General features: G+C 41.5%; 1 protein-coding gene across 1 annotated transcript in view; it reads left to right on the top strand.

The window, feature by feature from the left end:
- Positions 1–22848, top strand: part of ITGBL1 (integrin subunit beta like 1) — a 202375-nt gene that overhangs the window by 64248 nt on the left and 115279 nt on the right. Inside the window, exon 3 of the mRNA XM_004577369.2 lies at positions 20835–20981. Within this exon, the coding sequence (XP_004577426.2) occupies positions 20835–20981 (147 nt within the window). The remainder of the gene's footprint in view (positions 1–20834; positions 20982–22848) is intronic.

The raw sequence follows: 22848 nt of genomic DNA, 5'->3' as shown, positions 1-22848 counted from the left end.
TGGCTGGTGGCTGTTCTCTCTATCAGGGTATGAAAATGTTTGGGTGTCTGGGTGTGGCTTCTTCCCTTGTGTCCCCTATTTGCCCAGATACAGGAGGGAGGAAAAGAGAATGTGGAAATTATGGTATCATCCACCTTTCTGTGGGCCTTGACCCTTTACACACTAATCAACTATGCAAAAATCATAAAAATAAATAAATATTAAAAAAGGGCGAAAGTGGACAATGAATCTTTGGACTAATCAGTATATTAGAGAAGACAATCTCATGTGTTAAGAAAAATGCAACATAATGATTGATTGGTTTACCTGTTTCAAAAGTTTGATTTTTCTCATTTCCGTTTCCTAGGATCATACAAAAACCATTATTGTACTAATGAACATGAAGATTTAGTTACAACACATTGTCAAGGAATTCTCATTTCTTTCTTGCCTTCATTTTAAAAATTTACATATCTCAGGAAAATATCTGAGTATTCCTCTCTCACTGTTACCTAACTAGCAAGTACTTTAACACAGATGATGCTTTCTCGTCAAATTAGTTTATGCTCTGATTGCAAAACTTGTTCCCTGGAAACTCTCAAGGACAAATTGTGAATGTGAATACTTGAGACATCACTGGCATTTAAGTATTTAGTTTAACTACGGATATTTAATATGCTTGTAATGCACACGGCTGTTCTCTGCTTGTCTCCACATTGAGTATGGTATTTTGTCCATGATGAAAATGACTTCTACTTTGCAGCAACATATTTGGCATCCAGAGTTCAATTACCTGCAGCCGAAGGTGAGGTGATACAGTTTGCCTCCTTTCATATTCCATGATCAGCATCCCGAGATAGGTGAGAGTCATCATATTCTAATCAAACTGCGGATTGTCAGCCCTGGCACAGAAAGTGATGTCAGCTCTGATGGCTCTGGCGGGTGTCTCGGTAGCCAGACATGCACTCTTCCCCCGCCACCCTCACGGCCTATCTCGTTGAGATGATGAACCAAAATAAAATTGGACCAATTGACTTAGATCATAAAATACACAGCTCAAATGCCAAAAATGGAATTAATTTTATGTGAAATGTAAATGAGAAAAATGTAGCATTTGAAATAAAGGCTTTGAACTCAATCATTAAGCCCAAGATATGGCAATTGTAGGAAGCGGTTACTTTAACAGTGTGGCTTTGGCAAAAGTTAATTTGAAATGAAAGTAGATTCAGACAGTGAGATTTATCTTACTCAACACACAGCACTCTGCTTATTCTGTCTAAACTTCCTAGACTCAAGGTTGATCTAATAATCTTAAGTAAACTAAATTATTAAATTAATAAGACATTTTTCAAATGAAAGGTTTTTTCCTTTCCTTACCAGAGAATTAAAGTTGACAGGTGAATCACAACCTATTAAGTTACTACGATCATTTCCCATTATTGCTTATGTTGGATTCTCAAGGTAGTCTATCTTCATTTTGGAAAAGAAATCGAAGGATTCTATAAGATACACATGAAAAATACTGGATTTTAGTAATAACTACCCACAGAAGTTGCAGTTTAATAAACAAATCAAAGTATTATGCAGTATTTTCTTGGGTGCTTATTCTGTATCAAACTTTGGTTACAAAGATAGAAGCTATATTTAGATGAAGCTTTGTAACCTTATGTGAATTAAGCTTATGATTAATGTCTATGTAAAACTATGCACCATAATTTTAGCAGTACTAGAATGAATAAAAGTCATTTGCAAGAGGCATTTGAAGGATAATTATAATTTTAAGTATATAAAGCATATTCTGACCTCAACTTGATTCTTATAATTTATATTGACATAACCAAGGAAAGCCACAGTGAAAAATGTTTTATTCAGGGAAAAAGTGGATTTATATTCTACTCTTGCTGTTTACCAGTGGTATGCCTGTGGGAAAATCATTTTACATGGCCTTTGCTTTGTAAGTATTTTTCAAACAACTTCTTCACTTTTGTGATCACTGTGTACTGGAAGACTGGATAGAAATCAAGGATATAACAAAGGAAGAGAGTCTTAGGCCTTAAGGAGGTGATACATGGTGGGGGTAAGGAGGACAGTAGCTTGAGGGATGGGTAAGGATGAGTGAGGTAATACATAAATATTTGGTCTACTGAGATGCTGCAAGGTTTCTTTTCCAGTTGAACATCAGGGAAAAATCCCAGTAGATTGGAAGCATGAAGCAATGGAAGGCCAACAGAAGTGCTGCTTGGGGATGAATATTTCCTACACCCATTTTAGAGAACATTATGGCCCCATCTAGGGTATTTGATCAAGTTCACCCTAAACCCTGGAAGTGGATAATTTTCTAAAGATAATTCCCAAGTCGAACATATAAAGAAAGATGCATTTCAAATAAGTCTATTTACTGCTCTCAATCTTCTAAGATTTTAAAAGTACAAAATTAGTGAATAAGCCCATCTCAAACAGGCAAAAGTCCTGTTTTAATATCCGTATGTTGCAGCTAATCCAAAACAAAGTGGGATTTGATTTGGGATAAGATTGTTATTATCCTGTGTTTATCCCAGTGGAAATGTGGTAGTGGTGTCCTGGATATTAGGTTTGGCGACATATTAAGCCTATGACTATGGGATGGACTAGGACAGCCAATACTGTCGGAGAAGGAATGGAGTTGAGTGTGTTGGGAAGGCAAAGGAACGAGTGAGGTGTCCGTCTTCTTGAACTGCAAATATAGACTGTATAGCATCTGTTCTCTTTATATTAATAAACAAATCCTATACATAAAAACCAAAGCCAAGTACCTCGTATGCTTAAGAAAAATGTTGCAGATCAGTGATGACGATCTTTAAAATACATCTTAAGGCATTATAGATTCAGCAGACAAAAATAAAAATGTTTTGGTTGCCACTGAGCTGGTGTTTTGGGCACAGAATGGGGGAGAGAAAGATAAGGAACAGAAACATGCAGTTTATCAAAATGACAAACATAAAGTAAATTCTGAATATTAGAACTATTTATACGATGCATTTGTATATACTAATTTCCTTTTGTTCCTTATTGTTTCTTGCTAGTTTTACATTTTTATTGTGAGAACATATGTTCTTCTTTCTATATTATAATAGCTGGGTTTATTTTATTAACTGTTGGACTTATTAGGCTAATTAGTTTATTTCCTAATTTATTAATTTTTGCTTTTATCTGTAATGAATTGGTATTCTTTTCTGAGAATTATTTTGATTATTTTTAATTAAAATTAATTGTAGTAATTTCCCTCTTAGAAATGAAGGTGTTTAGGAAAATGTTTATTCCTTAATGCTTCTGTAGTTATAAACAAATGTATGAGACAGTGCTGAATAAGAGTGTCTTGTTTTTAAAATTTAAACCCTAAATGAAGTTGATAACTTCGTGTTCACTTTGGGAAATACTTTTAACAAAGATTTTTTAACGAGGATTTATTTATTTTTATTGAGAAGTCAGATACACAGAGAGACAGAATGAGAGAGAGCGAGCGAGCTTGCATCCACTGGTTCACTCCCCAAGTGGCTGTAATGGCTGGAGCTGAACTGATTCAAAGCCAGGAGCCCAGAGCTGCCTCCGTGTCTCCCACATGGGTGCAAGGTCCCAAGGCTTTGGGCCATCCTTGACTGCTTTCCCAGGCCACAAGCAGGAGCTGGATGGGAAGTGGCATGTGCAAGGCGAGGGCTTCAGCCACTAGGCTACCATGCCTTGCCCACAATTAAAAAAAAAACCTCACTAATCTTGCCAACTATCCTCACAATTAACAAAATTGTTTCGAGCACAAGCCTCTAAAATGCTTAAGACAAAGCGTTCTAAGATAATTAAGAAGGTCAGTCTTTTACATTCTCTTAGAATGCACAACAAAGTTTCCAATTTGTTTTTAAAACCTGCAAAATATTAACACATTAGACAAATATGGCATTAGAAAATGCTCTACAATACTTGCTGGATTACAAAACTTAAATAATGTGATGTTGGGTAGAAAAAGAATCATTTTTGAGCATATTCTATCTTAGCAATGATAACTGTACAAAGAAGGAAGTTCAATCTCTTTGTAGCATACTTTCATATCATTTACTGTATTGATAGACCCGTTTAGAAAAATGTGCTGATTGCTAAAGAATTTAGTCTTTATAAAATAAATTATCAGGTTTTTATCCAAAAGATGACAAAAATGAAATAGGTGCAGTTTTCTGAACATAAAAAATGTCATGGTCTTCCAAAATTAGCATTATGTTTAAGCCATTTCAGTATCAGGCTGTTTAGTTTCACCCAGTTTTGTTCTGACAGCCCTGTCCTCCAATCCCTTGCGGCCCTGTATCCCTGACCCCGCCTACTGCCTCACCCAGCAGTCCCCACAACCCTGTCCTTGCAGTACCTACCCCTTTGCTGTAAAAGCACACTCCTTTCCTCTTTCTTTCCATACTCCCGGTCCTTGGCTCTCAGGCTGGGCTCTCTCACTTTTCTCCCTCAGCACCCCTCCTTTTACAGTGGCAGGAAACTTCTCTCTGCTCTCTGCCTTCTCTTCCTTCCCACGACCATCTTCCTCCGCCCTGCTTTCTCCCACTGGAATCAAATCCTTGTCAGGGGCCACCTCTTCTGCTGAAATAAGGATCCCCTGTGTGACTTGCTGCATCTGGTGCTTGGATTTGTGGTGGTGTTTCCTAATGTTTTGTACAGACAATGGAGTTGGAAGATGGAAAATGGTGTTTTTCTTCAGAGCAAAGAAAAACTTGCTTATAGCCTAATAGAACAGAAGCCTGCTTCTTCTGGGGCAAGGCTCATGCCTGTGTCCCGCTTCCGAGAGAGCCAGGCTGCCTGTTGCAATGGTTTCCTGGAACACACATCTATGTATGTCAGCGTCACTTTTCTTTCATTGTGCTTCTTTTTTAACAAAGCTCCAGTATTTGTCTCACATTTGGCTTTGGTCATTGCCCTTGAGTAATGAAATCCATTGGCTCTGTCCCTGAAAGTTTCATGTCTTCTAGTACCCAGGAAACTAAAGGATCAGAATTCTTTGATTTGAAAGTGGTATAAAATTGAATCTGCTCTCTCTTCAAGGTTCTTTTTTATGATCTATTGGATTTACTGGATGAGTTACTGTGGTAGAAAGGACAGACTGATCTTCCATTCTTTGGTTCATTCTCCAAATGGCTGCAGTGGCAAGGGTTGGGCCAGGCTGAAGCCAGCCAGAAACTCCATCCCATCTTGCACATGGGTGGTAGGGAGCTAGCTGCCTGGGTTATCTTCTGCTGCTTCCCCAGGCATACTAGGAAGGAACTGGATTGTAAGTGGAGCAATCAGAGCTTTAACTGGGTCTCATGGGATGCTGGTATAGCAGGTGGTATCTTAACATGATGTGCCACAAGGCTGGCCCTGTTTTCAAGGCTCTTAATAGAAGTTTTCCAAGACATGCTTTAGTACGAAAAAAATGGAGATTAAGAAGAGTATGCATAGTATTTTACTAAATTTAAGAAAACTGATCTCTGCGTTGATGGCAGCTTAAACTTTATCTTGAATCTTGGCTATTTGAATATGCAGAAGAAATACTGCTTTCAAGTCTGTTCCATTTTCCCTAGTGTTCCTCATGAGACTTCTTTTTATTTCCCAATGCTTACTGAATGCAAGGAAGAAAAATGAAGCAAAAGTGAACTTAGTTCAAGCTTGCTTTAAAAATCTAAGTGTGATTCAGTAAGATGGGAGGATCTTTAGGCTTCATTAACACTTTTCAGGATAAATGCTTGTCTGTCTATTCCTGCTCTTACGTCATTCTCTAAGTATGCATTGGGGGCAGGGAAGAAGTCTATGGGTTTTGCTGATGCTTTGCCTGAGGCCCAGAGGAAGAGGGTAGAATGCAAAGGAGAGTAGAGAAGGGTGAGAGAAAGAGGGGACGTTGTGATGTGCTAAAAAAGCCACCAGGGTTCAGCGATTGGTTATAGCTAATTGGAATGTCACCATCCTGTATGGGAACGCGTTGTTCAAGACCCAGCTGTGCTTAATCCAGCTTCTTGCTAATGTCCATTGCAGTGACAATAGTGGAGGCTCAAGTGGCTGCATTTCTACTTTTCATGTGGGAAACCTGAGTTCTCAGTTCCTGAATTCAACTGGCCTAGGGCATTTCTTTGTCTTCACCTTTCAATGAAGTGAAATAATAAATACAAATAAATGCAAAACCAATATGGTAAGGACCTAAATGGAATTACGCAATAAAAAGCATGTTATTTGTCTTCAATAGGAACTGTGTAGCAGGGTGGGATTACATCTCATTACAAATAAAAAGTGCAGACCTGTGTGAAAGCTACACTCTTTGGACGTTTCAATGAGACAAAGAGAACTGAGCTGGGACAGAGTCTGGGCAAAAAGAAGATGCGTTGCCATTTTGTAAATGCTAGGGGAGATAGTTGCACAGTTTTATAGCAAGGGGGAAAGGAGAGGCGTTAATCAGAAGACTGAGGTTGATATGAAGGATAGGGGACAATTAGGGTCTCCGAAGAACCTGACAGCAAGCAAGTCAAACTCCTTGGAGAAACAGACCTGGACATGGCCTATGGGGCTGGAGGAAAAGTGGAGGAGATGGCAGGTGGCAGGTGGGGGCGGGGATGCAGCATGTCTGGTTCTGTTGAGCTGCAGAGCACCTGGACCCAGTGAGGACCTTGAGAGGCTGGATAGAAACTGGGAAGGCATTGACCCAGAATTGCCTCTCTAAGTTAGGATGGTAAGACTCGCTCTCTGTTTTCATGCCATTTTGAAGATTAAAGAGGCTTCCACCTTACGTTTTTATTTTTCAGATGTGGGTGTGTATGTGTGTGTGTGTGTGTGAGAGAGAGAGAGATGACAGACAGACAGACACAAGCCCCAAACATCTGCTGGTTCACTGCTTCAGGACCTGTAGCAGCCAGGAGCCAGAAACTCCCTCTGGTTTTCCCGGGTGGGTGGTAGGACTGTCACTAGTCCGCATTAACAGGATGACAGAGTCAGGAACTGGGAGTTGAACCCTGGCCATTTGCTGGGAAGTGGGCCTCTCAATTGCTAAGTCAAATTTGGGTCCTTATTACTTAGCAGCTTAACATGCATTTATGCAATTTCAGGAAATATTAAGTTAGTAAAACTGTTTCTCGTTTTAAATATCAGTTTACCAGTGAAGAAGGGAAGATAACAAACACCTAGATTGATGAAAAAATGAAATAACTTTTAAGAAGAAAGATTGCATTTGAAGGATGGTGACATAGACGAGGAGAGACTGAGGGAGGTGGGTGAGAGGGGTGCGGGAGAAAATGAGATCTTTCTTCTGTTGGTTTACTCCCCTCCCCATTATGCTAGCAACATCTAGCTCTGGATAACTCAGGCCAGCATCCAGGAGCTTCCTCTCGGTCTGCCGCATGGGTGGCAGGAACTCAAGCACGCATTCCACTATCCAATGTTTCTCTATCATGCATTGGCAGAAGCTTGTGTCCAAAAGGCTGAATAGCCAGGTTTCAAACCAGAACTCCATTATAAGACGTGCGTGTCCCAAGCAGTGGCTCAACCCCTTTGCACCACACTACTTGCCTCCTAAAAGTGAGATACGCTCTGCCTACTTTATGTGTAAAAATTATCTATCCTGAATTGTAACTATAGGCTCTCAGAATGGGGAATAACAGCTCACAAGACACAGGCAGGAGAGCAGCCTGGAAAGAACTGGGTAAGTTGAGAACCGTGACCATCTTTTCCCGTGAGGTCATTCCTTGTCGTCGAAGCACATGCCACTGCTGTAGACAGACATACGTTTCTCTGTCTCCAAGTGCCTTTTCCCTAAGGTGTTTCGGAGCAGCTGAGTGCACAGGCTTCTGCAGCAACTCTGCTTTGCTTGCTCATGACTGAGTGCACACCCACGTGTGCGATGCTTTCCTTGAAGACCTGGGATCTCTGCAGCAGTCGTAGTGGGTGCGTGAGCTGTGTCCAGCTTTTGCTCCTTAAGGAATGAGGTAGAGGTATCAGCAGAATGACAGAGTGTTAAATCCTTGCTTTGCCTACAGCTCTATTGCCAATTTAATTTTTCTGTCTACTGATCTGGGATTTTATTTTTCTTAAAGAGAATCAAAAACAACAACTTAAGTTTTAACATTTTTCACCTTGACTATGGATTGTTTTTAAAATTTCATGAAATACTCCAAAACGATTAAAAAGTTTTCTGAAAAGAATAGTAATGAGCTCAAGTTGGTCCCCATGCCAACTGCAGAGACGTATTTTTTTCTGATGGCTGATTTTACCTTGTAGAAAAAGTCATAGCTCAAAGTGCTTCAACAGGCTTGTAATGAAAGGACTTAATTTTTCCAAAGTGAAGTCAACCAAGCTGCCAATAATGTTTATTAACTACCCACTTCATAATAGTTTAGAGCAGTGGTGCCCTAGGGAGTTAGAGTTAATAGAAACTTGTTGCCTTCTGTTCCTTTTTAGGCTGGAGAGAAGTTGGTGTTCCAGGGAGTTGTTTGATCACAGTGTTCATAGATCACTGGGTGATTATAGGTCATCTCCTATGTAGTGAACACACGGATGTGTTTAAGAAGCTGCAATGTCAGTCTATTTCAAGTCTGCTTCTCAGGCATAATTCCGTAGGGAGCCCTTACAAGGTCCTCTCGGCTTTAGTAATCCCATGAACCTCCTAGGAAAGGCCAAACCTTGTTTGAAGACAAAAAGTGGTGGTTTTGGAAAACAGGTCTGGGGAGGGGAGAGATTTTGAAATGTAAGTTGAAGAGGTTTATTTGACTATTTTCTCAGTCATTGCCTAAGCAATGGGTTTCATGGTATGGGGAATTTACACTGCCGGAGTCCAGCTCCAGCTGAGTTTGGGGCTTGAGAAGGGTGCATGGAATAGGCGTAGAGAGAAGAAACGGACCACTACAATTCCAAGATCATCGTGGACAATGTGAGAAAGCTGTCTGCTCTATTTATACAGAAGCAGTCACAAGCTCTGGCACAGACCTTTTACTTCATGGTGTTGGCATCCACTGGGCTGCAGAGTGCGGCCCCAAGAGTACAATTACAAAGTTTTCTTTAGGGGCAGTTTGACATAGCTTCAAGGGGGACACAATTTACAACAGCTTGAGAGGTGAGTGTGGGAGGATTACACATTCCTTGTTTATCCTGGCTTGCCAGTCCCCACCTGCTCTCCTCAGGTCTGGCCTCTAACCTTGGCACCGCCTGTGACAACCAGACCCCTACCTTGAATTATGTATGGGCTAAAAAGTCTGGGGCCTTAGTTTATGGGGATTGGGGTCATTGACATTAGTTGACCACTAGGCCTGCAAGCTCAGCCTTTAACAGGATAGCCTTTAGGGTACCAGTAGCTATATTTTTTTGTCATAGCAGTTTCAGCCTATACTCCCATCACTTCTATTAGTTTGTAAAATTCTGATCAGGCCATTTTCCAGAAGGCATGCTATATGTCTGGGCCAGATTTCAGGGCAATGGGTAGGGACACAATAAGGTGTCCAGAAATGGCATGGGTTTAATTGTTCTCCTGTGCACAGTTAAAGGCCCATTCACCAAGACATTATCAATAACATTGAGTCTCAAGCTCATGTTGGTAGCAAAAGCCATCTCATAGGGGCAAACAATGCCTCAACAGATTATAAAATTCATAGTGGGGTGGTTGAGTGTCCATGCAAAAAGGGGGTGAGATTGTATCAAGGTGGTCAGAGAGAAATCCGCCTGGCCCTGCCAAACAGCTGGAAGCTCCCCTGGGCCCTGCCAAGCAGGGGAGCTGTTCTCTTCACACCTTCATGTCATCCACACCTACTGCGTGGACCCCAGCATACATAGGTTGACTAGGAGACATATATGGCATTTTTCAGAGTTTTTTGTCTTCTGAGATAATCTTGAGGATGGTGCAGCTATAGTAAGTACAGTATTCAGATTCAGTGATTTCCCTGGAGATACAGGTAGCCATTGTTTTTGGCATCTTCTCTTAAATGTGAGGATGAGAGTGAGTGGAGTGTCAGTGGGTGGCAATTACTTTGTAAACTCACACATGTAAAATAGTATAATTTTTTTTGTAAATCATATAAATTGTATGCTGAACCCCTGGCATTGCTTGCTATGTAGGTGACTTAAACTGCAGAAATCGTTGGTCTTACCGTTCTTGGGACTGTTGTGGTTGCTTGGTCTGCAGCACACTGGTCCCTCATGTCGGGTGTTTGTGGCTTTACCAGGCAGTTGTGTTCTGCTGAATCTGTTTCAGACTGTTTGAAGGAAAATTTACAGGGTTCTATAGTTGTAACGATCTGCCGGTTCGGTGGATGGGGACCAGGCTATTTCCAAGAGAACTACACAGTTCATAGCTCTTCCGCACGTGCACCTGTCCTACTTGCTGAGCACAGGCTTCTTATTAAATGTTTTCCCCATGAAATATTCATGAAGCTCTTTGCATCTGGCCCTTCAGAGACCTGAGTTGCATACAGTCTTATCAGTCAGGCTACCATGGTGGTGACATGTCAGTGGAGTCCCAAGACAACAGCATTGTTAAACAACTTCTTCAATGTCATTGCTTATAGCAGCATTACCTCTAACACAAGCATTTTTATTTCTTATTGTTTTACAGTTTCAAGTGAAATAACAGGATAGTATAATAAAAATAAGAGAAATTATGAATATTGTGCACCTACACGTTAGAATCTTTGTTAGAGTTTTTCAAATATTTCCTTTAGTCAATTGTCCCAGAATTGTTGATTACACATCAGAAAATTGAATTGGCCTACATGTGTTTCTATTCACTTATAAAATACATTAGAGATTCTATATCAAAATACAATTCCTAAAATATAGAAAAATGCTTTTAAAGATGATGCAAAATACAGTTAGATATTAATCATTCATGCTTCCTGCATTCAACATTAATTTTGGGCACTCCCTGCGTGTGGGACTATTGCATTTTGGAAGCTGAAAGTCTTATCAGATTCTGCTCAATGAGACTAAGAAAGATGAATTATTTGTTGTCTTTTGGATTTTCATCACTTTTCTAGAAATAGCCAATGGCAAAGCTTATTCTAAATATGGAGGATTTTGGCAGCTTTAAAAAGACTCTGACAGCACACACATAAATCCATATGTTTGTATTTATTTAGGCATATGTATTTCTTCTTTAACACATTGATTGTCCCTTTACATTTTTATCCAGCTGCAGGGGGCTACTGAAATAATTGGCTAGTAGATTTGCTCTTATTTTGGTGAAATATGGATCTCTTTCATAAGTATTCCCTATCTCTGAAACCCAGGCACACTATCTGATCATGGATATTTGTTTCTAGTTTATCATAGATTTTCCTGTGCTACCTGAGAGGGGCAGAAACATGACTCAGAATTTGTGCTTATACCCAGTTTATTATTTTTTTTTGTAAATTTCACAAAAGCACTTCTTCCTGTATGGTTAGGATTATGATTATCAGGCAGTTGGGTCAGGGCAACCTGCTCTTCAGATACTTCCAGTGTTATCGACAACGGCTGAGATTTTATTGACAGGCAATACTCGAAGTGCTTTGTTCACTTTGTTCTATTGCTGCAACAGCCATGTGGGATAGGTGCTTTTACTAACTTGTTCCAATGAAGAAGCACAGATAGAGGTGTTATGAGTTGAAGTGCGTTGTCCCAACAGATATGTTAAAGTCCCATTCCTTGCTGCTTTTCCATGTGGCCTTTCTGGGAAGTAGGCTATTGCAACATGTAAGTAAATGCCTCCCCTGACTTCATTTTAATCTGCTGATGAGCAAGCCCGTGTTCCGTATTGCAACATCTGATGTCATGGCGAGGCCTGTGTTCCATATTGCGGCATCTGAAGTCATGACTAGCTCTGCCTCATGACTCCGGCAGGAGACAGAAATCGATTTATCAAGTGATATGGTTCTTGCCATGCATATGGGAGACTTGTGTGGAGTTTCCAGGTAGGCTTTGGTCCTGACCTAACCCCCAGCCATTGTGGCATTTGGGCAAATGGGAACTTTACCTGGATCTGTCTCTCTGCCTCTCCTTTACAACAAAACGAGGATGAGTGTCTGCTGGAGTAGGTTTTAATCCAGCATGTCCTCATCAGAAGGAAAGGAGACAGCCAGAGTCACAGCTCGCTCATTCTCTGTCTCTCCGTCTTCCTGCACCCCACCCTTAGTGAGCAGGAGGTGAGTCTGCTGCTGTAGCTTCATTTCTTCTTCAGAACACCTAAGAGGACTTCACCTTTGGCAGATCTCTTGGGCTGACAGCTTTCTAACAATCCTGGATTCTAGTGAGATTAGGTCCTCTTATACAGGCTAAGAGATCACTTTGGCAGAGGTTAAGTCTGTAAGCCTTGGTGTGGCTTTCATCATTTGGAGAATCTTAATAGACTGTCTTGAATAAAGTCCCAAAGGAAGACACAAGGCCAAGAAAGGGAGGCATGGTGTAAGAACTGTTTTTCTTGTTAAGGAAGGCAGAGGGATGGATCTTTCAAGATTTTAGATGAACAGAATCTTAGACCTGGAAGCTACAGGGGACGGGGGGGACCTTGAGCTTCCATCACCTGACCCGGCTTCCTTTTCTGGTCTACAATTTCTCAGGAGCCCCTGAGGGGGCAGCTATCTATTGTATTACTGTCCATTCCGAATGGGAAAGAGTCACCCACTTTCTGGAGTTGATGTGGATAACAGCGCAGAGGAGGATCATTCCCATACTTCCCGGGGAGACCTGTTCTGCATGAGGAAATACTGAGTTCCTACACATTTTAAAATTTCCAGGTTGTTAAAAGCAAAATACAAAGAGTTAAAGATTAATCTTCTGAGGTTCACAAAGTTGTAATATAGTCTTTACTGACATAGGTTTCTTGAATGCCTAAACTAATGTCCAAACTAATATGTGTGTACAACTTTTGCACAAATTTTGAAATGTTTTATTTTTTTATGGAGTTTACTACCTACATTCAGGCCAAATATTATATCCTTCTTTACCAAAATCTTGCTTTTTACCCTACCATCTCAGATTACCAGAATTCTCTAAGGGCCCCCACTGTTAGCAATAATCATGCAAACACACCTTAACGGTGGCTATGTCATAGGAATTGACATTGGCTTGTTCTGAGGACCAAAAAGTAGAAGGATCTAAAAGATTATGTTTGTAATTAAGCCTATTAATATTGAACAATAACATCAAACAACACACATCCTTAAACCTACGAATGGGCAAACATTAGATAGAAGTGAGATGTTTTCACATCCTCCCAAATACTGCATATCCAAACACAATGGAGGAGAATGCTTCCTCCACTGCTGCCCCCTATATGTGTTATGTAGGAAGAAAATGGTGGCTTGGCCATGGAGACATCTGGCAGATTCAGGAAGACACCATTTCCAAAGTCTAGCATCATGAACAGGTACATCTCCAGCATCTATTGCTTGATATGATGCACACGCTTACTTCTGCAATCCTTCCTAACATCTAACTTCAACTGAGTCATGAAACATTGTTAGGGCACCATGCATTAGTCAAGTCTACAAAATAACAGATTGGAATGGCTGAATTCTCAGGTTCCTCAGGGTAAGCGGAGATCCTGCGACTTTCACAGATTGGAGGAGATTAAGAGCCATGATAACTAAAAATGCAATGAGTGAATCCCAGGACAGACAAAAGCCATAAGTGGAAAGACCAGAGAAATACACTCCAAACCTGCACTTGAGTTGGTACTATTGAACCAATGTTAATTTTTAAAATTTGAAACTTATATTATGCTTTTGCAACAGGGAGAAGTGGATGAGGAGTATACAAGAGCCCTAAACTATGTCGGAAAGTTTTACAAATGAAATTATTTCAGAATACAATATAAAATGAAAATGTGCACAAGTAAATCTGTATGTCTTTAAATCAGAGGCCTGCTATAAGACTGGAAGTTACTTCCAATAAAGAATTAACTTTAAATAAAAGGATGCTTACTAAATCATAGTTATTGACTAATTCAAGGCTAATACATATGTACATTGTCAAAACTCAGTTACAATGGAAACAGTTATTTAAAAATCAGGTTGACAAAGTTTCTTTTTTCTTCAGAGAGGAATATTTTCTGGCTTGTTTGAAATTGCTGTGTGTTACTCACCGGTTCATACAAAGGCTGCGATGGAGGGACAGGCTATGCTGGGCAAGAGCCTAGCACCCGCTGGAATGATGCATGAGATCGGGGGTGGGAATGGGCCGTGTGGGGGAACCTGGGCAACTCCCTGGTGAGACATGGTCCAGGCCTGGGTTTGGGCAGGCTGGGCAAGGTTGTGGGTTGGTTTGAGAAGGGGGTTCATTGGCAGAGCCAAGCAAACCTTAACTCACTGGCAAGTGCAGAAACCAGGCTGGAGCGCAGGTCATGCCAGGCTAGGCTATCACACCGGTTCGCATGAGCCAGGGATGGGAACAGACTGAGCAGAGTCAGGTTCTAGCACCTGTCAGTGAGATTTGGGACTAGGGACCAGCCAAGTCAGGTCAGGCTGCATCCAAAGGCAAAGGGCAAGACAGGTGAGGGTCTATGCCAGCTGGGTCAGAGTCACCACTGGCACATGCGAGATCTGTGGCTGGGAGGGTTGAGAGGCTAAGGGGATGCCCTGGCTGGGTTGTGTTTCCCACTGGTGAGTACAAGGGCCAGAGCTAGATCAGGGGAAAGCCAGGCTGGGTTGACTGTTCCTACTGGTACATGAAAAAGCCAGTGTTAGTGTGTGGGTTAGTTGGACTTTCATGCAGCACCAACTGGCAGATACTGGCATGGGGGACAAATTCTGTCAAGTTAAACTGCAGAATCACCTGGAGAGTGCATGATCCAGGTGTGTGCCCATCAGGAAAACATTGGGCACCTCCCTCTTGGATTGCCATTTCTGTTGGTGAGCATGAGAACCAGGACTGGGTAGGGATGGCCAGACAGAGTGGCACCCCCAGAAGCACTTGTGTGGACTGGATAGGGGGGCTAGTTGGATTCAACTAGGCATCAATGTCCATTGACGTGTATGAGAGCTGACTGGAATGTGGGACAGACTGGACCAAGTCTGCTGTACATACAGGTGAGCATGGGACAAGCGCAGGGGGCAGGCCTAGTGGGGGTTATTGTGGGTTGTTCTGACTAGGCTATAGCTCCCACTGGTTTGTGTGAGGGCCGAATGTGTGGTGGGCAAGATTGTGCTGGGCTGCAGTACCCATTGGTTTGTGTAGAAGACAGGGCTGGAGACAGAACTGACCCAGCAATTGCAACCACCAGCAAGTGCATAAGCGGATTTGAGTGGTGGACTCTGCCAAACCCTGTATTGGCAAGCACACAAAGAATCGGGTCTGGGATCACCTGAGATGAGGTTTCTTTGGGGAGTCTCCCAACTGAACTGCTGAGTCATAAACCCTAACCATAGGGAAGATTGCAGGTTCCATGGTGTGACCGTGGAGTGTATGTGTCAAAGCTGGGCCTCATAGTGGCTCAGACGGAGTAGTGGACAGCATATCCAGGTGCACATGGAGCATATGGCAGTACATTGGAGTCTGCAGAGGACACCTGGTACCATAACAGTGACAGCACAAATTGATCAACTACCCCAGCCAAACGCGTTGGCAGTGAATATCTGGGCAAATGGAGGCTCTAAGGTGAATTATGTGACCCAGTGGATTCTGGAGAGATATCATCATGCTTCGAGTGGCAAGAGCTACAGTAACTCAGAACTGTTGAACCACCAAAACCTCTTGAGCAGGACCCTTGAAACATGCCTTAGGTAGAGGAACCTGGGGTGGTGTCTGGTGGCTGTTCTCTATCCCAGGGTGTGATAGCATTTGGGTGTCTGGGTGTGGCTTCTTCCCTTGTCTCCCCTATTTGCCCAGATGCAGGAGGGAGGAAAAGAGAATATGGAAATTATGGTCTCACCCTCCTTCCTGTGGCCCCTGACCCTTTGCATATTAGTCATCTATGTAAAACTCATCAAAAATAGAAAGTTATCTTTAAACATTGCTATTTATTATAGATGGAATTTAGTCAGATTTATATTGCTTTAAGATGTTTATAACGTATATCCAGAGATATTCTTTCTATTATCTTCCTATTAGCATGTCAGAGTTATCTCTACTGGGATTGTGCAGTGGGCATTGTTTACTATTTAATAAGATCTCTATGGCTTATATCTATACCATTCTATGTGTTGAAATCAATTTCCATATCTATTTTATCTCTATCTGTAGCCATCCACTTTTATATCTGTGTCTTGCTAGCTATATAGTTGATTTTAGAAAAGCCACCAAAAAAACCTTGAAACCAGATATATAGCTAATATAACAGGTACAATAATTTTGCTAGTTCATTTCTAAATGAAATTTCAGTAAAGATGAGATAGAAGTGCTGTCTTGAGTTTCTCATTCTCATATTTGACAAAGTACAGTGATTTTTCATTGGCATGTATAAATGTGTAACTGACTTTTAAAAATTAACCAGCTGGAATCCTGCTTTTCAGCTGAAAAGAGTATCTTTAAGTTGACAATGAAAAGCATCACCTTGTCTCTGTTGCTCACCAATGCCTGGCTTATCCCCATGAATTGTATAACTTCATGCCTTTGAGTTCCCAGGTGCAAAGGAAGAAGTGGTGGGCCTGCTGCTGTAGCATTATTCCTTTCACAGTCCGAATCCCCTTCCTGTGTGTATTGGATTGCCCCCCTATCAGGATGGGAGCAAGGAGTTAGCCTGCCAGGGAGTCTGGGAAGAGAGGGCCCAGACTGTCCATTCTCACCTGGAAAGGAGATGAACACACTGAATTTTACCTCCCATCCTGCTTGTATTCACTCCCCAGTGACTGGCCGCACCACTGACAACCCTACAACCATTTTGGGTTGAACTGCTATCACCCATAATGTTTGTCATGTCCTGATACCGGATAACCAGTGAATGTGATCTTTGCTGGAAATGAGGCCTTTGAAGCTGCAATCACCTTAAGATAAGGTCATCCTAGGATGGATGGTCTTTTAACCAGTGGTGTGTGCTTTGAATGAGAAGGATGTGAAGATACAGCACTGCATGCAGACAGACCAGAACCTGGAGTTACCTTGCGGTAGGAAAGGGGAGGGCAAGAACTGGAGGCAACCACCAGGAGGCGGAAGTGAGGTATCGGTCAGTTTCTCTTGGATTCTCTGGGGCTGCTGGTGTCTTAGTTTAAGGGTTCTGGACTTCTGATTGGTGAAGGAATCCGTTAAAGCCTTGAAGGTCTTGTATTTTGCATGCAGAGACTGAGGAAATGAATCAGGAACTGACATATTGGCTTTAAAATAGGATGATTTTGAAGCTATATTATTGATTCTGTAGTAGAGATTACTTTGTGTAATATTGTGCGAATGTGATTACTTACTAAGGCTTGGGGAACCAGGGAAAAATAGTCAAACTTCGTTTTTCATTTAAAAAATTATGTATTTCTATCCAAATGAGGTAACATGAGTTGCTGTTGGATAATTCTTGATAATCAACAATCAATTCCTGTTCTATTTATCCAATAAGTGAAAGTGAATCAAAGATATCTTGGCTGTGTGTGAAGTTCAGAGCATATGAAGGCAGATAATCCAGTCTTGTATTAGTTGTTGATTTTGCCTGTGAACAGAAGCTAAAGAAACGGGAGCTGGCAGGAGTTGACCCCAAATGTGTGCCTGAAGTGCACGGAGTGCAAGGAGCTGGCATTGCTAGCCAAGTGGCGAAAACCATCACCTGGGGTGCCAACACCCATGTGGGCATCAGTTGGAGCCCTAACTAGTCCACTTCAGCATAGCTCACTGCTGAAGGCCTGGGAAAAGCATCTTTAGATGTCTGATGGGTTTAGACCCTGCCACCCATGTGGGAGACCAAGAAGGAATCCAGACTTGCAGCTTTTTGAGGTCATCTGGGGAGTGAACTGAAGATTCCTCTATCTTTCCCTCTCTTTGTAACTGACTTTCAAATAAACAGAAAAATAAAATCTAGTGTAGGAGACTAGGCAAGGCATATGGTAAAAAATACTTTATGTTTCCAGTTACATAAAAGTGAACAGCTTTGTCCATACCAGGGCATTTAAGGGGCTTCTGTGTACCCAAGCAAGGAATGACACATTACGAGAAAAGTATAGCAATGTTCTTTCCCATGTTTCTTTTATGTTGGAATTTTATTATTTTTGAGAAATAAATCTAAAAGTCAAATCGAAGAGAGAAAAAGCTCTTATCCATTGGTCCACTCTCCAAATGCCCATAGTGGACCCAGCTGGCCCTGAAGCTGAGAGCTCAGAACTAATTCTAGATCTCCTACGTGACTGGTAGCAACTCAGCTGCTTAATTTGTGGTTATTACCTCCCAAGGTCTGCATCAGCAGGCAGCCGGGGGTCAGGAGCCCGAGAAAGGCACACCCCAAAGGCACTCCCATAGATGCAGATATTTTAGCTGTTAGGCCAAAACGTACCAAGAATCCTTTACAGAGTTAAGCTTCATGAAAATGGGTCTCTGTGGACTCACTTTGAGGAATGAGCACCTTAGAATATTGCTTCTGTTACTGCTGATTTGGATGAGTTTATGATGGACGGTTATTGCCATTGGAGTGTTTCTTGGATGCTTTCTTATTTTCCTCTTTTGTCTCCATTGGAAATTCCATAACCTTTGCATAGATTGTCACATATTTGTTTTGTATAACTTGGATTGTGATCTAAGATGTTGTAACAAATGTAAGAGTAATTTTTATTGAGGTGCTTTTTATTACTTAACAAATACAAATACATTCTTTTTTTTTTAAAGATTTATTTTTATTACAAAGTCAGATATACAGAGAGGAGAAGAGACAGAGAGGAAGATCTTCCATCCGATAATTCACTCCCCAAGTGAACCGCAACGGGGCGATGCGCACCGATCCGATGCCAGGAACCAGGAACCTCCTCCAGGTCTCCCACGCGGGTGCAGGGTCCCAAAGCTTTGGGCCGTCCTCTCCCGCTTTCCCAGGCCACAAGCAGGGAGCTGGATGGGAAGTGGAGCTGCCGGGATTAGAACCGGAGCCCATATGAGATCCCGGGGCTTTGAAGGCGAGGACTTTAGCCGCTAGGCCACGCCGCCGGGCCCATTAGTACTTTTTTTTTAAAGCTGATATGATGCCTTTTTAAAATTGGAATGAGGAATAGACTATCTAATATTCAGCTTACAAAAGTAGGAATCTCATGTTCAACCTCTTCTACTGAAGATATTAGAGTCAACAGTTTCTCAGATTCTTTACAAAAAGAGGTTTAGTTACTTCAAGAATTTACCTTCATGGTTTTATAACTAGTTGATGGTGACAGAAGAGATTGTTTACCTGGGTACATGATGCCAAATTGGCTGAGGTTGACACTATCATGTAGAACCAGGCGGGAATGGAAAGGAGTACAGTCAGTTAGATGGTGTCACGTGTGCTGGCGAAAATGAACTTCTGTCAGGTGACCTGCAAGGTTATGTATGTGAAGTAGAATAATGTGTTTGACAAACATGACAGAAATGGAAACACACATGGTCTGGACCTAGAGAAGAGGTGTTCAGAATTAACCCATTGCAGATCCAGGCTCTGCCGACTAAGTGAACAGTACATGTCACCTGAACCACACCATGTGGATTTTGGCCACCACACTAAATGACTATGCCTCAGATCAGTGATCTTATTACCTGGGGGCTAGAGATGTCAGAATTTAGGCATAGTGGTGGTACCTTGACTATGAAAATGCTCTTTGTAATCCCTTCAAACTCTCATTAACCTTTGATGACCAGCTTTGGGTAAAGGCAACCCTGAAAGACTCCCGTATTATTCCTAAGCACTGTAGAATGACAGCTCGACTTAACATGTGGTGACAAACACTGTTGGCCAACAATGACACCAGCTTCTTTGTGCATTGGCCTTGACTTTGTAATTGGAAAGGACCAAGGTCAAGGTGTTATACGTACACATTTTGCTCTTGTCAAAATAATGTGAAGTTAGGAAAAGCATGAGTAGACTCCATCAATCAGGACCCAACAAGATTAATGAGAACAGCCATGCAAACATTGCCTACAGGCAAAATGATGACTGGGAATATTGAGGTTTTGTGGCTGTCGTTGAATATGACAGCCATTTGATCCTTGAACCAAATTTTCTTAAGAAATTACATTCTCATTCCAAAGTCATATTTGATATACTCACACAATTTTATCCCATAATTAATTTGAATATAAGGTGAATGTGGTAGATTTCTGCATAGAATTCTTCATTTAGGATTATTTTTCCTCTGCATTTTTTAGAATTTAGTGATTTGAAAGGAGGAGACATAGAGGTCTTGAATTTAGTGATTCACTCTTCAAATGGCTACCATGGCAGCGGCTATTCCACTCCCAAGCTAGAAATTTAAAGCCCATCTGGGCAAGCACTTTGCCATCTTGTGTTGTCTTCCCATGCACATATGCAGGGAACTGACTGAGTAGACAAAGGAACCAGAGCATGAACTCTCACTCTGATGTGGATGCTGGCATTGCAGGATGTGGCTTAACTTACTGCTTTACAAGCCTAGCCCAGGATGTGTATTTCCATCTACAATAAAATACAGTCAAATATAAATGATTTGTCCTGCGTTTTTGTGGTTTAAATGGCACACAGCTATGTGGGGTTTTGTTTTCATGCTAACTGTTCTGACTTCTGATGTATTAATGTAACATCTGTATAAATTGGTTTATGTGTTTATGATGACTTACCAAAATAAACTATTGAAATAAAAATAGTTTTAACAGAATTACCTTTCAGCCACTGTTACACACGTGTTTGAGTGTTGAGCCCTGAGCCGTTGTCATTTTAGTTACATTAATGGCTTACTTTGGGAAAGAATTTGAGTCTAACTGGGTTGTTTTTCAATCCTCAGGCCATGGTAAGTGTGACTGTGGCAAGTGCAGGTGTGACAGTGGTTGGACTGGAGCCGCTTGCCAGTACCCCACCCGCTGTGAGCTGACCAAGAAGAAAAGCAATCAAATGTGCAAGAATTCTCAAGATGCTATATGCTCCAATGCAGGTAAGAATTCTGTCCTAGAAAAATCATTAAGTAAAATAACAAATGTTGTTTTTCAGTGGAAATAGGTGGATGTGGAGAAACATTGAATCTTTCAGGGAGACTCTTTTTGAGGCTATTTATCAAAAGTGAAATTTAGATAAGAAAAAAATGTGTCATTTTGCTGTGATTGGTAAATTTGGTGCTCTCCAGATGTTCCAAGTCCTTCCTTTGAGCAGGATATTCACTGTAAACAACACGTCAACAACATTTATATAAACGGTGAGCTGTGATCTGAATGCTGGAAAACAGTCCTGTAAAAAGAATTTACGTGAACTGACTTAATTATTTTCTATTACAGTTCAAGAGTGCTTTGAATTTATACCTTAACATCAAATAGAACCAAACTTTTCCACTTTGACGGATGCTTCAGCTATACTAGTATCAAATTCATTGAATAGAGTGACAGCAAGGCTTTGTGATTGACCAAAGCATTGTGATGCGTGATAGAAGAGATCAAAATCGTAGAAAATTACACAGATGCTATTACATTTAGTAGGAAAGTCAGGTGAATGAGAGCTGAAACATACGCTTCAGTGGCTTTTAACCAACATTACTACAGTGCTTAAGCTTGAGAATCCAAGGCAAAGGACGCTCTGTCAGTACTCCAGTCACACCCTGGAGAGTCCTCTTCCATTGCTTTGGGGAGGGGCTTCAATATGCCCTGGGTGTTAGTACAGTTTTCAAGCTCTCTGGGTGACTGCAATGGGGCATGAGCCATGCCCTTCATGTGGAGGATGGGTCTGCTGAGGGCAGTGTCTCCCTTCCTGAGGCTTGCACTCAGTGAGGGTTCCCTCATGGCCTGATTGCAATCAATTGCTCAGGGAAGGTATTTCCCTAATCCTGGCCATAACCCAGTGGCTCTGCAGGGGATCAGGCAGGGATTGCCCCAGTGGATTCGTGGTCCTGCCACCGTCTATGTTCATAATATCCTCTTTGCTCTTTTCCTCGTTTCAATCTTTGTTCCCCATCACACTCACCTTCCACCCTACCACACACTGCACTGATCTTGAAAAACTTCTTTTAGTAACAGTGCTTGAATTCTACTTTAGAGGTCTGCACTTGAATTTGTTTACAATTTTAAATCTAAGCATGTAAAAAGAGCAAATAGTAACCTAATATGGCTTAGTCTAGGAATTTGAAAATGTTTTGATATTAAGGAATCTAAATTTGAAATTCACCAGATTAGCATACCTTAAATGACAAAAACAGAATTTCTCAAAGAAATAATAAAACATTTTATAAGTGTTTCCCTTTTATTGGAAAGGGAGAGGACAGACACAAGCGGGGTGGGTGGAGAGGCGGAGCGCTGGAGAGTGAGCATGCTTCTTGTGGTTCACTTCCGAAGGGCCTCAGCAGTCAAGGTGGCAGAGCTGAAGCCAGGAGCACAGAACTCCCTCTGGGTCTGTTGAATGATGTCAGATCCTCATTTGCTTAAGGCATCAGTGCTACCTGCTAAAGTGCACATCAGCAGGAGGTTGGATGGAAAGTGGAGATGCTGGGATGTGGACCAGACACTCCAATCGGAGATGAGGACTTTCCAAGCACTGAGGGGGCCACTGTACTGGGCACCCACCATAGAAGGAGCATCCGTCTAAGATGCCAGTGACTCTTATTTTGTTAGCATTCATAAAATACTCTGTTGTGTATGTTCCATAGTACAGTTTGTCATGTGTCCCAGTCATATTTTTGTTTAGCATTTTCTTTCCCTTCTTACAGTATGCTATCTGTTATATCCATATTTAGCTCATATTCCTTGAATTTGTACTATTTTCACGAAGGTGTTGGCTGCATAACATTAAACACTTCGAATAAAATTATCCCTGCTGCT

The sequence above is a fragment of the Ochotona princeps genome, chromosome 12, assembly GCF_030435755.1.
Source record: "Ochotona princeps isolate mOchPri1 chromosome 12, mOchPri1.hap1, whole genome shotgun sequence".
In the NCBI taxonomy this organism is placed as follows: Eukaryota; Metazoa; Chordata; class Mammalia; order Lagomorpha; family Ochotonidae; genus Ochotona; species Ochotona princeps.
The sequence above is the reverse complement of the archived record's forward strand: the minus strand, read 5'-3'. Positions and strand labels throughout refer to the sequence as shown.